The sequence below is a fragment of the Siniperca chuatsi genome, linkage group LG15, assembly GCF_020085105.1.
Source record: "Siniperca chuatsi isolate FFG_IHB_CAS linkage group LG15, ASM2008510v1, whole genome shotgun sequence".
Taxonomy (NCBI): Eukaryota; Metazoa; Chordata; class Actinopteri; order Centrarchiformes; family Sinipercidae; genus Siniperca; species Siniperca chuatsi.
In genome coordinates this window covers 12026111-12039223 of record NC_058056.1, presented here as the reverse complement: position 1 = coordinate 12039223, position 13113 = coordinate 12026111, and the positions used below count along the sequence as shown (strand labels likewise).

Sequence of the window (13113 nt, the reverse complement as noted above, 5' to 3'; positions counted from 1 at the left end):
TTAACACCCTTTATTAACATTAAGCACATTTTGAGCCATTCTATCTTACTGAAAAATGTGTTAAACTTAACTCAACCTGATTGAGCCATCTCTACCACTCGGTTTAGGTATGTTAGATCTCGTTGTGTGTTTAAATAGTACGCCCTTTCAGTTTGGCTACTTACAGGAAGTTAGTAACAAAATAGTCACTCCGAACATGTAGCAGGAGGACTGTTGGAAAGGTAAGCATATTTTTTTCAACATATTATAGTTTCAAAGGTCTTACTGAACAGAATTATGTAACTTGAAACAGCAAAAAAAAAGTCTAATAAGGGTCAAATAATCTTCTAAAAACATTCTCTACTAAATGGGTTGTTGCCTGAAGCTAAGCTAATGTAATTAAAATTGACTATTTGCTACAAAATAAAAAACTTCCAATCATTCATTGTTGTTCATATGATACATTTAATGTTAGTCATTATATTTATGCTGAAATAATTTCATAAGTATGATTTTTTACTGTCTAAAAACACAATTGACTAAACCGTTTAATTGTCATTTAGCTAGTGGTAAAGGTAGTGATGCTAAGATAATACATTTACAATTTTTCTAAAATAAAAAAAACTTTTCACTATTTCTGAGATGATGAGATGAGAAGTACTGTAAATATGGTAAATATCTAGAATAAATATGTAGAAATAATACAAGTGCTGATAATACTACTAATTCCATGGTAACAAATTGACATATGTTGGTATACTAACATATTACTAGCATTAAAACAGTACATAGATTGTAATTTAGATTTTTTTTCCTTTCTGTTTTACAAATAATAGATGGATACTAAAACATTTTATGGTGCAAGCATAGGGTGCAAGGCCTGGGGCTTCTTCTAGCCCTTATACAAGAAAATCTCTCTCTGATGCTGATCTGAGTGATGACAATGAATAAATTGAGGATTATTTGATTATTTTGATTATTATCATTATTAATATTTTGATACTTTTACCATGAAGCAACTTCTCAACCGTTTGGTAGAGACCTATATTAAAAAAAATGTGGGGTCTGTTAAAAACAAAACATTGATAGTTGTTATTATTGCCCCAAGGAATTAAACAATGCAAAGAAAAATTTGCTTTTTTCTTAGTGAGGACGTTAAAGGGCTAAACTGCACCTGTGGTTTAGTCGAAACCAAGTTGTCCTGTATCCTGTAGAGATGACCTAAATGCCACTACATGTATCTGAAGCTTAACTTAAACCTGCTGTGGGCATGCTCTATATGGTCTAGGGTTCAGTACAGGGGAAAATTTCCAAAGCATATGTTTTTTTTATTAATTTCTAAAAGCACTTCACTGTGTGATTTATAAAGGCAGCTCTATCATAAGTGTCAATCTAATGTAATATTGTGTAATTACATTTAAAAGATGTCACATCTGCCTCAATTTTTCTTTTTAAAGAAAGAGGGTTACTGGTTATATGCCAGCTTGGTAAGTCACACCAGTGCTAGTGTGCAATGTGCAGGTTTGAAAACATTTGTATATTGGAAAAGCTACACCTGAAATTCCTGAAGTATACCCTGAAGTTAAAACAACCTGGAATTATATGGCCTATGAGGAGCTTGGATAATACCTATGTTACAGTAAAAAGGGGAATTGGCTGGCTTCTGAGGGAGGCTGCTAGAAAGAGAGAAAAAAAATTTACTTTGTGACCGACAGACACAAAACGTGACAGTTGTTTGAAAGTAACAGTTTAACAGAGGCTGAAAGAGCAATTTGTTGCAAGAAGTGGCATCACAAGTTCTAAATTCATCAGCCTGTGATCTTTACGTTGAATTAAACAACAGTTTAAAAAGTACTTGCCTTAAGTACTATTGAAACCGTTTATCTGTGATTAAGATATGATAAACTTTACTGATGAAGTGTCAGAACAGCAAAAGGAAGTAAATGTATAATAATAATGTGTACATGTGCATAGTATAGATAAGTAACCTTGGGAAAAAAACCCTCGTGGGATGTGAGGGGTGAAAAAACAATAAAAGTCAATAAATATTATATACATATAAAAACTAGTAACCACAGTGTATTGAGACTCAAAAATATCACAAATATACATGACACAAAACTCTCCCAAGTACCTTTTGAGCTAATATTTTTATTTAGTAGCCTATAAACATCACGATTCTACTAAAGTTACAGAAACCTATATCACATCGTATGTACAAACATTTTATACATTTAAAATATTGAATATTCAACAGCAATGCTGCTTCATAAAAAGGTACCAATAAGCATTATTTAATGTATGCATTACGCTTGTTCTAAAAACACTTTTGAAAAATCATTGATAAAATAACCTTCTCAAGTAAAATATTATTTTCTCAAAATTCTAAGATTATGTACAACATTACGCATGTAGGTATAATCCAATGTAACAACGGTGTATAAAAATAAGGATAAGGATAAAAATAAATCTGACGCTGGCGTGGCAGGACTTGAGGAAGTTGAAGGGATCACCATTTAACTTTAATTATCCACAAAATTTCCCAGAGCTCCGTTTTAAGAAGACCAAGGGAATCTAGACTCTTACTTTGAAGTAGCAAGCCAATGTGGACCTACTGACAATTAAGGGTCTGACATTACAACTGGCTTTGTTACAAAAAGAGATGTTCACTGACAATATCAGATCATTTAATTGAAGGAAGTACAACAAAGTAGAAAATATTTATGAATTTAAACTGGTCTCATGGGAACAATGTGTATGATATCCAATGGTATTCTACCTCCACACTAATGAAAATCCTTGAGTAAAAAGTGATATCCGACAACTCATTTTAACAGGCCTCTGCATTAAAAACGAGCTAAAAATCACATCTCATCATTGAAGACGTTTTGCCTTCTGTGTAAATCACCCTTGCAAAATACATCCATATATGGACAAAATAAAAAAACAGATCAAACTTAGTCAACGGACATTGTTTCCTCCCATCAATGCGAGTTTGTTCAGTGTACAACACAGCTCCAAAACCAGTGTCATTCACCACTAGGACAAGGGGTCAAAGGTGAGGACTGAGGTGTCAGATGGGCTTGGTGGTGCTATTGTAGACCAGACGCTCTCTGTCCTCCAAGGTGACCGGGGCGGTGTTGACGGGCACACGTTGGTGTTGTGAAGACTTCTTCTTTCCCTTCATCAGGCAGTACACCAGGATGGCTAGGAGGATGAAGATAGCTACACCAAGGAGGGCAGCTATCGCTACAGTACCTGTCAAATAAATTAAAATACATTTTAAGAAGTTAACTTGATGGTTGGTCATTTACAGACACTACATGAAAGGCTGCAAAGCTGAGAAAGTGGATCACAAAATCAAATGCTGCTCTCAGCAACTCAGTGAACTGGAAAAGTGAAGAGAATGAAGCTTTGACATTACTGAACAGCAAAGAACTGGAAGGCAAAGCTGATGGAGCTAGTTTTTTTAGGTAGGTATAATTTGAACATTTTTCCCAGTATGGACTGAAAAAATGAAGGGCAATACCGTACCTGTCTGGCTTTCAGACACTCTGCTTTCAAATTCCTCATTTTTTTCAAATACATCATTTTCTGAAGTAAGGAAAAAGACATGATATGGTTTTAGAATTTTTATGCAGTACATGACAGATACAAAAGATGAAAAGAGTTCATTAAACATCAATCTGCACTATGAAGGTAAATTAAACCTGCAATGGCTTCTTGTCAAAACCTGGCACCCACAATGGACCGTGACGGCCGACAGTTCATTTGGAGATCGGGGAGTGTTATGCTAGTAGCGGTTAATGTACTCTCGAGTCTCAAGCGGAGGGGAGGAGGGGGTTACAGAGGTCTGGTAATCAAACTTGTAGTCTTCAGACCCAACTGACGGGGCTTTGCGCAGTTCTGTGCAGTAGTAGTACTACTACTACTGCTCCAGTAGTAGTACTGCTGTAGTACTACTGTAGTAGTACTACTATTACTGCTACTACAACACCCCATCTCCATATCTGTGGAGCAACTTCAAAAAAACAATTACCTTTTTTCCCCCCACTTCTTACACATTAAAATTAATATCAGTTTTGGACATTAACAAAGAAGCAGAACTTCCTGAGAAGAATTCAGAGTTCACATTTACACTTAACACTGTTGACAGTTTTTTGGGTTGTCAACTGTTCTTGCTGGGCCACTGCAGGTGATAGTTGATTAGAAAACAATCTGTGAAAACAGCCTGAGGCAGTAGAAAGTGCTGGCACCACTTAGACAACAGTAGACAAGAATGCCGACCCAAACAAAATCATTGCATCAACAAAAAATAAAATACTATAAAAAAATGTATGTGTGGAAAATGATACCATCTTCATGTGCCTCATGTGATGCAAATATCCGTTAAATGCCCACTTAATGTTAATAACAACCCACCTGTTATTCCCCAGCAAACTGCGATACAGGCTTCTCTAGAGTCAAATCTGTTCTCATTGCCTTGGCAGCCGCCGTAGTTGAAGCGTAAGCAGTCCTTTTGTAAGGGGTTGTAATACCACTTGCTGATACTGTCCCTGCAGGTTCCTGTGTCAGGAAACTCTGTGCAGCGCACTGTGAATGACAATAAATGAGCAGGTGGGGTGAAATTGTAGGTAGTGTAGTATTAACAGATGGCAAGAGCATGTTTTACAATTACAACAAATTCTAAAATGACAAAAATCAGCACGCCAAAGGTTTGGAAAGCAAAAATCAACAACAATAAAAGACTTAAAGTTCAAATTACCTTTTTTTTCATTCACTGGAATCTGCAGCAGAATCTGAAACTTGTTTTCCACTAATAGGTAGACAGGACATAATTCAAGTTAGCATGTCTTTTAAGGAAACATTTTATCAGTGTCATATCATTGCTGCATTTATAATTCCATTAGCCTGTATGAAAATGAAGCCTAGTTTGCATAGTCATTGCTCACAGTCCTCGCATTTCTGCTCATCTGAGCCGTCGCTACATTGTGGGGTTGAGTCACACTCTAGGCCTGGATCCAAACAGCAGCCATTTGCACAGGTGAACTGGTCTGTGGTACACGCAGCACCACATTTTTCTCCTGTGGTCCACAAACACAGAGGAAATTGTCACTTGTACTGCATCAGAACCGTTGCTTTAAAGTGGCTATATTGAGATTTTTATAATAACAATGTATCAAATGACAATGTGAAAATAATGTGAAAATATTGTGAAAATAATGTGAAAGGGGTTGCTCATAGTGATGAAGCTCCAGAGAATTATCATCTGTTTCAGCTCATTGTTTTGCTGTCTAGCTCTCAATTTTACTATTGTGGTTCACTCTCATAGCGTCGTTTTCGGCTGCAGCAGATAGCTGTTTTCAGGTTGCTTCTGCTCTTTGCCTTCCTTATATGCTAACAGTAGGTAGCATATACCTTAAATTCTAGGAAGGGGAGGATTGTTCCTTTTTAATCACCCACAGAGGCCAGATGATATGCATTATGGCGTTCCAACAACCTGGAAGAATCCCGTTTAGTCTGGCAAGATAGTCTTAAAACATATAGGAAGGCCCTCCGTAATGCTAGAGCAGCTTACTACTCATCATTAATAAAGGAAAATAAAAAACAATCCAAGGTTTCTTTTCAGCACTGTAGCCAGGCTGACAAGAATCACAGCTCTATTGAACCATGTATTCCTATAGCTCTCAGTAGCAACAACTTCATGAGCTTCTTTAATGATAAAATTTTAACTATTAGAGAAAAAATTCATCAGGTCCTGCCTTTAACCGGTGCCGACTTGTCTTCAAACACAGGAACCTTGGAAACAGCTGTAGAGCCTTGTATGCCAGCTTTCTGATGTTAAACTCAAAACTGAAGTTATTGTACTTGGTCCCAGACACCTCCGAGACAAATTATCGAAAGATATAGTTACTCTAGATGGCATTGCCCTGGCTTCCAGCAGCACTGTAAGGAACCTTCGAGTTATCTTTGATCAGGATTTATCCTTTAACTCCCACATGTAACAAACTTCAAGGACTGCCTTTTTCACCTATGTAATGCAAAAATCAGGTACATCCTGTCTCAAAATGATGCCGAAAAATTTGTGCATGCATTTGTTACTTCAAGACTGTACTACTGCAATCTCTTATTATCCGGCTGCCCGAATAAGTCCCTTAAGACTCGCCAGTTGATCCAGAATGTTGCGGCACGTGTACTGACAAAAACTAGGAAAATAGATCATATCTCTCCAATATTAGCTTCTCTGCACTGGCTCCCTGTAAAATTTAGAATAGAATTTAAAATCCTTCTCCTCACCTACAAAGCTCTTAATGGTCTGGCACCATCGTATCTTAAAGATCTCATAACACCATATTATCCGACTAGAACACTGCACTCCCAGGTTGCAGGGTTACTTGTGGTTCCTAGAGTCTCCAAAAGTAGAATGGGAGCCAGAGCCTTCAGTTATCAAGCTCCTTTCCTGTGGAATCAGGTCCCAGTTAGGGTTTGGGAGGCAGACACCATCTCCACATTTAAGAGTAGGCTAAAGACTTTCCTTTTTGATAAAGCTTATAATTAGGGCTGGCTTGGGTGAGTCCTGAACCATCCCTTAGTTATGCTGCTATAGGCCTAGACTGCCGGGAGACTTCACATGATGTGCCTCTTTCCTCTCTCCTTCTCTCCCTCTCCATCTGTATGTATTTATATCCCATTACTGCATGTTACTAACTCAACATCTTGTCTCTCCTGTAGTTCTGTGCTTTCTCATTTCTCTCCTCTCTCCTTCTGTCGCTTTCAGCAGGTATTTTTGCCTCTGGAGCTGCAGAGTCTGGATCTGTGGTTGTGGGCCACCTGCTGCCCCTGTGTTCCTGCTCGACAACTGCTACTGCAGTTGTTGTTATTGGCTCTGTTACTGATGCTGGCATTATTCTTCCTATAGCTGCCATTCCTATTATTACTAATTTATTAAAATTAACACTACAATTACTATTCTACTATATTAAAAAAAGAAATGTAATTCTACGTGGTCTTTGCATTGTGCCTTCCTAACCCTATCCCCTTCCCCCAAACCCCTTTTCATTCTCTCTCTCAAAAAACCTAACACAGCAGTGGCGGATGGCCGCCCACCATTGAGTCTGGTTCTGTCCAAGGTTTCTGCCCTCTTAAAGGAAGTTTTTCCATGCCACTGTCGCCAAATGCTTGCTCATGGTGGGATGGGTCTAGACCTGCTCTATAGGAAAAGCGCAATGAGATAACTTCTGTTATGAATTGGCGCTATATAAATAAAATTGAATTGAATAAATTGCACTAGTAGACTTTCATCATTCGCTTTCCCCACAAATAGTATGATTGAGACAATTATCAACTGTTTCGTGTAGTAGAAGAAATTGTGTCAGAAGATTAAATACATAGTATTTCTATTATCAACTAGCAGAATTAACCTACCTTGAGGCGCGGGAATTGGCAAACCTCTACCAGCTATACTTCCTTTTTCTGAAAGAGAAACAACAAAATTCAATTATTTGTTAAAAATTACCAAGCAAGTTTACCAAGCAAACGTATCACCATGAAACTAGTGGAGACTCTTGGAAGTCACTGGCCCAGTGAAGAGGTAGTCCGGCACATAGTCCCCAATAAAAACAAATAATGTGTTGTTTTTACACTTTAGTTTTGGTACAGATTAAACAAACGAGATAACGTGTTCATTAGCAAGTTCTAGAGGTGCTGGTAGGGAGATTTGTGACCTTCAAACAGAGCCAGGCTAGCTGCCCCCCCCTTTCCAATCTTTATGCTAAGTTAGGTTAACCGTCTCCTAGCTGTAGCATCTTATTTACCATACAGACATGAGAGTGGTTTAGATCTTTTCATCTAACTCTGGGCAAAAAAAAGCCCAGATGATTCCAAAATGAAAAAACTATTCCTTTAACTACTAGTAATTTTTACTGTTGCCATTTCAGCTGTTTCACTGGCTACTTTCAGGTTTTTCTGAATAAAAGAGTTAGATAATTGATATTGCAGAAAAGGCACAAATTGCAGCATAAACAAAACAATGTGGGAAATGAAGTGTGACACCTACAGCCTTTTGTGCTAGTATTTTGGAGCATAAACCCTTCAATTAAAAAGATCACATTTTCAAAAACCAACAACAAAGTAACAAGAAAAAACATGACACCATAGAAATTAAAGTATAAAAGCACATATACCTGAGCTAGAGCAGGCCTTAATGCATTCTTCCATGGTAACATAGTTGTTGAGATTCTCCCTGCAGCCCCCCCAGGTGAACTGCTCACACTTCTCTGAGGCAGCATTGTAATGCCAGCGAGGGAAAGCACTGCGACACGGCCCAACCTTCTTTGGAACCATACAGTGGTCTGGTGGGACACAAAATGAAGGATTAGGTTTGATTCACAATGAATCATAGTCATTTTGCTTATACTCCCTGAAAATCTGTGGTTACTTCATACTGTGCCAGTATTAAATACATAATCAAATCTCACTAGTCATATTATCACAGTGGAAATAACTGTTGTGCCCCACTGGCAAGAATCTATTGATTTTAAATGAAGTCTGAATTTGGTGGGAGAGTAAGATCAGGGAAAAAGCATTTTGAACTTAAACACATCTTAACAATCCTTTTTGTTCCAACAAATCATAACAACACATCAAAATGCCATTTCTTTGTGACTTTGAGGAGGACATTGAATGATTTACTCATACAAGCTCACAGCGCTTACACCACTGTGAAAAGTTTGAGAGTTAATGATTGATTTTTTTCCCCACACTGTGATGTCACGTACATGGTTTTGTTAGTGGTGCAACAAATATGGTTCAGTTAAGTGAGAAACAGCACAAACACTCTCAGCAAGGCTTCCTGTGGCTAAAATCTTGTTATAAATTATCAAAGATGTCTTGTCTGTACTCAGCACAATAATCATCCACAGAAGTAATAACTCCAAAGGCTGGAAAAAACTGATTTAATGTGTATCAGATGACTTCACTAGACACTTAACAACCATTAATAGTTTTTTCTGATATCTGATACCAGATTTGGTGGGATTTTCTTTTGTCGTTTGTCCTAGTCAGACACATAATTACACATGAGGTTGTCCTGTATAGAGAAGTGCAACTGAGAAGAAGAGGTGGTGTGTTTTGATAGACAGTGAGGTTGAAGAAGGGGATGTAGGTTGTCTGCATGTGGTTGATGATCAATATACTAAGTATCACCAGAGTGCTCACATATAGCAAGGAACTGTAAGCTACAGTTTCATTACCATGTTCTCATCTCTGACTGTCATTCGTGAATGGGTTTAGTTGCTATTCAATCCATTCATTATTGTGGTGTAAATGTGGATTTGCTGCCCTGCCCATGCATATTCCAGTGAAGCACATTCCTAACATGATTCAGAACATAAGCTATTAATGAGTAACTGAGTCACTGAATGGTTAAGTCTTTTCTTGTCCTTCAGTCTACAATCAACCAACAACCTTTAAATACAGCCATGACAGAAATGACTTATAAAACTTAAATAATTTTAAATCAGAAGAGGATGTCAATGGTGACTCGTCGTCTTGTTTGTGTAACCCAAGCTGAAACTAGACTGACAGGTTTTGCTGAGTTGGGTGGGGGGTGTGTGTGTGTGTGTGTGTGTGTGTGGTGGGATGGTAGCAGAGAAGCAGTTAAAACCACACCAACTGCGCTGCTCACTTCCATTTTCTGAAGAGACTCCAAATGTGCAGTGTCAAGAAAGCTTCACTGCGGCTTTCTGTGCTGTGTTTCAAGGGAAGTGACATGGAAACTTCACGTGACGCCAGGGATAACTTCTAACCAACCGCTGTTCCATGACAAAGAAACAACTTGTTCCAAATTTCAGTTGTGCTATCAGCAGTTTCCCCCTTATATGAGCAGAATTTGGTCTAATCCTCTTATAACGTGAGCTTTAATCTCTATCTTCATACTGTTTCGTCATTCAGTCCACAGGAATTAGTCAAGCATGCCCTGACAGGTTTGATCACAACCAACATGTAACAGCTCACCCTTGTGACAAATGCCAAACAATGGGTTGAGTTCCTCAGACACCCCCCATCCCCACCCCGGCAGAATCACTTTATCAATACTGTTGGAGAAATTTGGGCTCCTCTGAGTAGTTTTATGGGTGTAATAGATGCCTCAGGCCCTGTGATTATGTTGTTTTGGGTTATGTGGCGCCAGGTGTTCCTACCATAAGATTAGGTGTACCTCGAGAAGGCTCTGTGCTACTGATACTGATAACTTGGGACAGGGAGACAGTCCTGCAATAAGTGTACGTTTTGAATAAAAGGGAGATTTATGGAATTTAATAATGTGCTTTAAAAAGGTAGGAACCAAAAAGGGCATCATCATCTCTTGCCCCAACATTAAACACAAGGCAGGTGACTCTGAATAAGCCAAAAGAAGTGTCAACGAACAGGGGACACATGACTGAAACTCAACCATTTCTTCAAATGCCCCCTTTGAGTCTATATTTGCAGAGAAACTATTGAAACTGCAGCACCCAATTCTGATATTAGATTTAAGTGACAAGCTCAGATTTGCAGTGGGATATTAATGCTATGCAGGTTTTGGTCTACAGGATGAAAATGTTTTCCATGCATTCCGAGAAAACCTGAATGAAACAGATGCCCTGTATAAATAAATATGTTCAGATCACGCCAAGGTTTCAGCCAGCTTTTTCCTCAGTCTAGATACTCACGCTCAGACTGCTCAGGAGTAAGGACCAAGACCGTGACCTTGGTTGAGTCTGACTGGCCAATGGTGTCTATGACGGTCAGCTGGAATTTGTAAATCCCAGATGTCAGATTGGACACGATAATCTGGTCATCAAAGCTGGTTTTCTACAAGGCACGGAAAGACAGTGTTTTCTTATTATTGCCAGTTGATTTTCAAGTAAGTGAGAGGTACAAATAAATAACATTACAGAGGACATTTAAAAGGAATATCAGACACAGACGCAGGATAGCTAATATTTCTCTTTCCTCACCTCAATGACAGCGTGAGGATATACAGTGAGCATTTGCCAGTGGAAAGACGCAATCCCCTTGTCATCTTTGCTCCCTATGCCATTCAGTATCACGCTGTCTTGAGGCTGGACCACCAGGTCCTGGCCTCCATTGGCCACCGGCGGACGGTCAGATTCATCTGGAGAGAGAGCGTACTATCAATGTATATCACATTTAGACAATCTACAGTAATTTGTGCGTAGACGAGTAAAAATTACAGACCAAGATACTGTTGGAACACATGAACAGGCAGAGGTAGAAACAGAAACCTGAACCAGCGGCAATAATGGCCGGGCATGTGTGAACATGCTGAATTGACAGTTTCTGCCCAAAATCTGTGGCCTCATATATCCTGATATACACAAACTGTGTTTTAACGCAAACCACTAAAAGAAATGATTTGAGCACACAAAAGATGATTTATTTTCCTGAGTAAATGAAGCAAAAAAGATTTATTTAGCTGGCATGTGCACATAGACACTTGGTTTGTGGAGGTAGACTTTTCTCTTAGTCTGTTAGCTCAAAGGCAGAATGTAATTACTATTTTCATAATTACTATTTTCATCATGTGATCCCTTTCCGTAATCCGTGAAATCTTCTAATGCAACACATAATTGTTCAGTTCTACAGAAACATAACAAAAGTGTGACTAATCACAGTGATCCTACAGATAAGAGGTCCCCCATGACTATCTTATCAAGGGGGGGACTATGATATACGTCCCTACATATAAAAAATAAATAAAAACACTGCCATACAAATGACAGTTTGCTGTATGAGTTTTGGTCTTACTTGGAGGAACATCCACTTGAAGAGAACTCTCATGCACGGGTTCCAGGATGTAATTCATATATCCTGTCTTCCCAACAAAGCGGCAGACGTATTTCTTTTTGTGCAGACAATCAAACAGAAAGCAGTTGTTAACCAAGCCTTCCTCGTCTCCTCTCTCCATGAAGGCGACGTTGCACTTCGGCTCTTTGCAGCAGGCGCTCACGCAATCCTTGTATCGAACCAGTTGCGGAGACGAAATGAACGTCGCTCCGCGTTTCACAGATTCATCGGCATCGAGAATAAAATCCTCCCGACCTTTCTTGAATCGGGCTAAGCATTTCTCACCAGTCTCCTGGCCAAAAGTGGAGTCCAGAAGTAACATTAGGAGCAGGAGTGCAGACGCACCCAATCGTCCTTTAAAGAGTGAATTCATTTTAACAGTCCTGTAAAGATTTCCACACTAATCCAGAGATCACCTGTAATCACAGCAAAGTCTGTAGAGAATAAAAACACCACGTATTATTATTTTTTTTAAAGTCAACTTCTTCAAGGTGTGTTTAGGCCGCAAAAGGGGCAAAACAACACCGCTTCTTCTCACAAATCAAACTGAAGTCAAATGACGTGAAAGTCGCTCCAGACCTCCTGTTATTCTCCCAGAAATGGTTTAAAAACTTCCACCAATGCTCTCCAGGCGGGTCTGATCACTCACAACTCTGAAACTCTAACAAGAGATTTACCTGTTTGATGTCGACGAAAACCCGAGCAATAGACGACATTGCACAGGTGACTCATCTGATAGATACAGGAAGTGAAATTCCACTCCTGAGATGCCACTCCCTTCTCACTGTTATTCTGGCGCTTCAAACAAAACAAGTACACAGCTTTGTGTGTGTGAATGTAAAGCATCATTGTTAACACATGGAGACATGTACAGTAAAATGGTCTCATATTATGACAGGGGACATGGCCTTTAATAGAGAGTAAGCTGTTTTCACACACCTTTTGTTCTTCTACTTAATTCTTCTTTATCTTTCCACTGGCATACGTCCAGAGTATGTAGGCCATAGTATATACTGTATTCCTTTTGTTGTCGTATTTCTATGGTATGAACATTTCTTTCATTTGTAACTGTGAAGCACTTAAGAAACCTGGTTTTGAAAAATGCTATATAAATAGCTTACTTACTTATCTACACAAAATGTGTTGTTATTTCTCAGTTCAAAATAAATTATTATAACAATATTATCTTTTTTGTTCTTTGGTATTCCTGGTATAGAATAAAGATGTCTTTATTTTTTTTAAATGTTTAGAAATAATATATTTATCACTTTTCAAGCAAGTAGCACA

General features: G+C 38.6%; 1 protein-coding gene across 3 annotated transcripts; it reads right to left on the bottom strand.

Moving 5' to 3' along the window:
- Positions 1 to 2110: 2110 nt before the first annotated feature.
- spint1a (serine peptidase inhibitor, Kunitz type 1 a) lies at positions 2111 to 12640 on the bottom strand. 3 transcript variants are annotated; one of them, XM_044165525.1, is made up of 11 exons: positions 12504 to 12640; positions 11788 to 12260; positions 10977 to 11134; positions 10689 to 10830; positions 8163 to 8330; positions 7405 to 7452; positions 4932 to 5063; positions 4745 to 4795; positions 4402 to 4572; positions 3514 to 3573; positions 2111 to 3237 (listed from the first exon to the last, which is right to left on the bottom strand). In XM_044165525.1, exons 2-11 carry the CDS (start codon positions 12197 to 12199, stop codon positions 3053 to 3055), a joined length of 1527 nt encoding a protein of 508 aa, XP_044021460.1. In that variant the 5' UTR covers positions 12200 to 12260; positions 12504 to 12640; the 3' UTR covers positions 2111 to 3052. The 3 variants fall into 3 exon arrangements, with proteins under 3 accessions (XP_044021460.1, XP_044021461.1, XP_044021462.1); XM_044165526.1 differs by having other exon boundaries at positions 12406 to 12564; XM_044165527.1 differs by lacking the exon at positions 3514 to 3573 and having other exon boundaries at positions 11788 to 12575.
- Between the last annotated feature and the right edge of the window lie 473 nt (positions 12641 to 13113).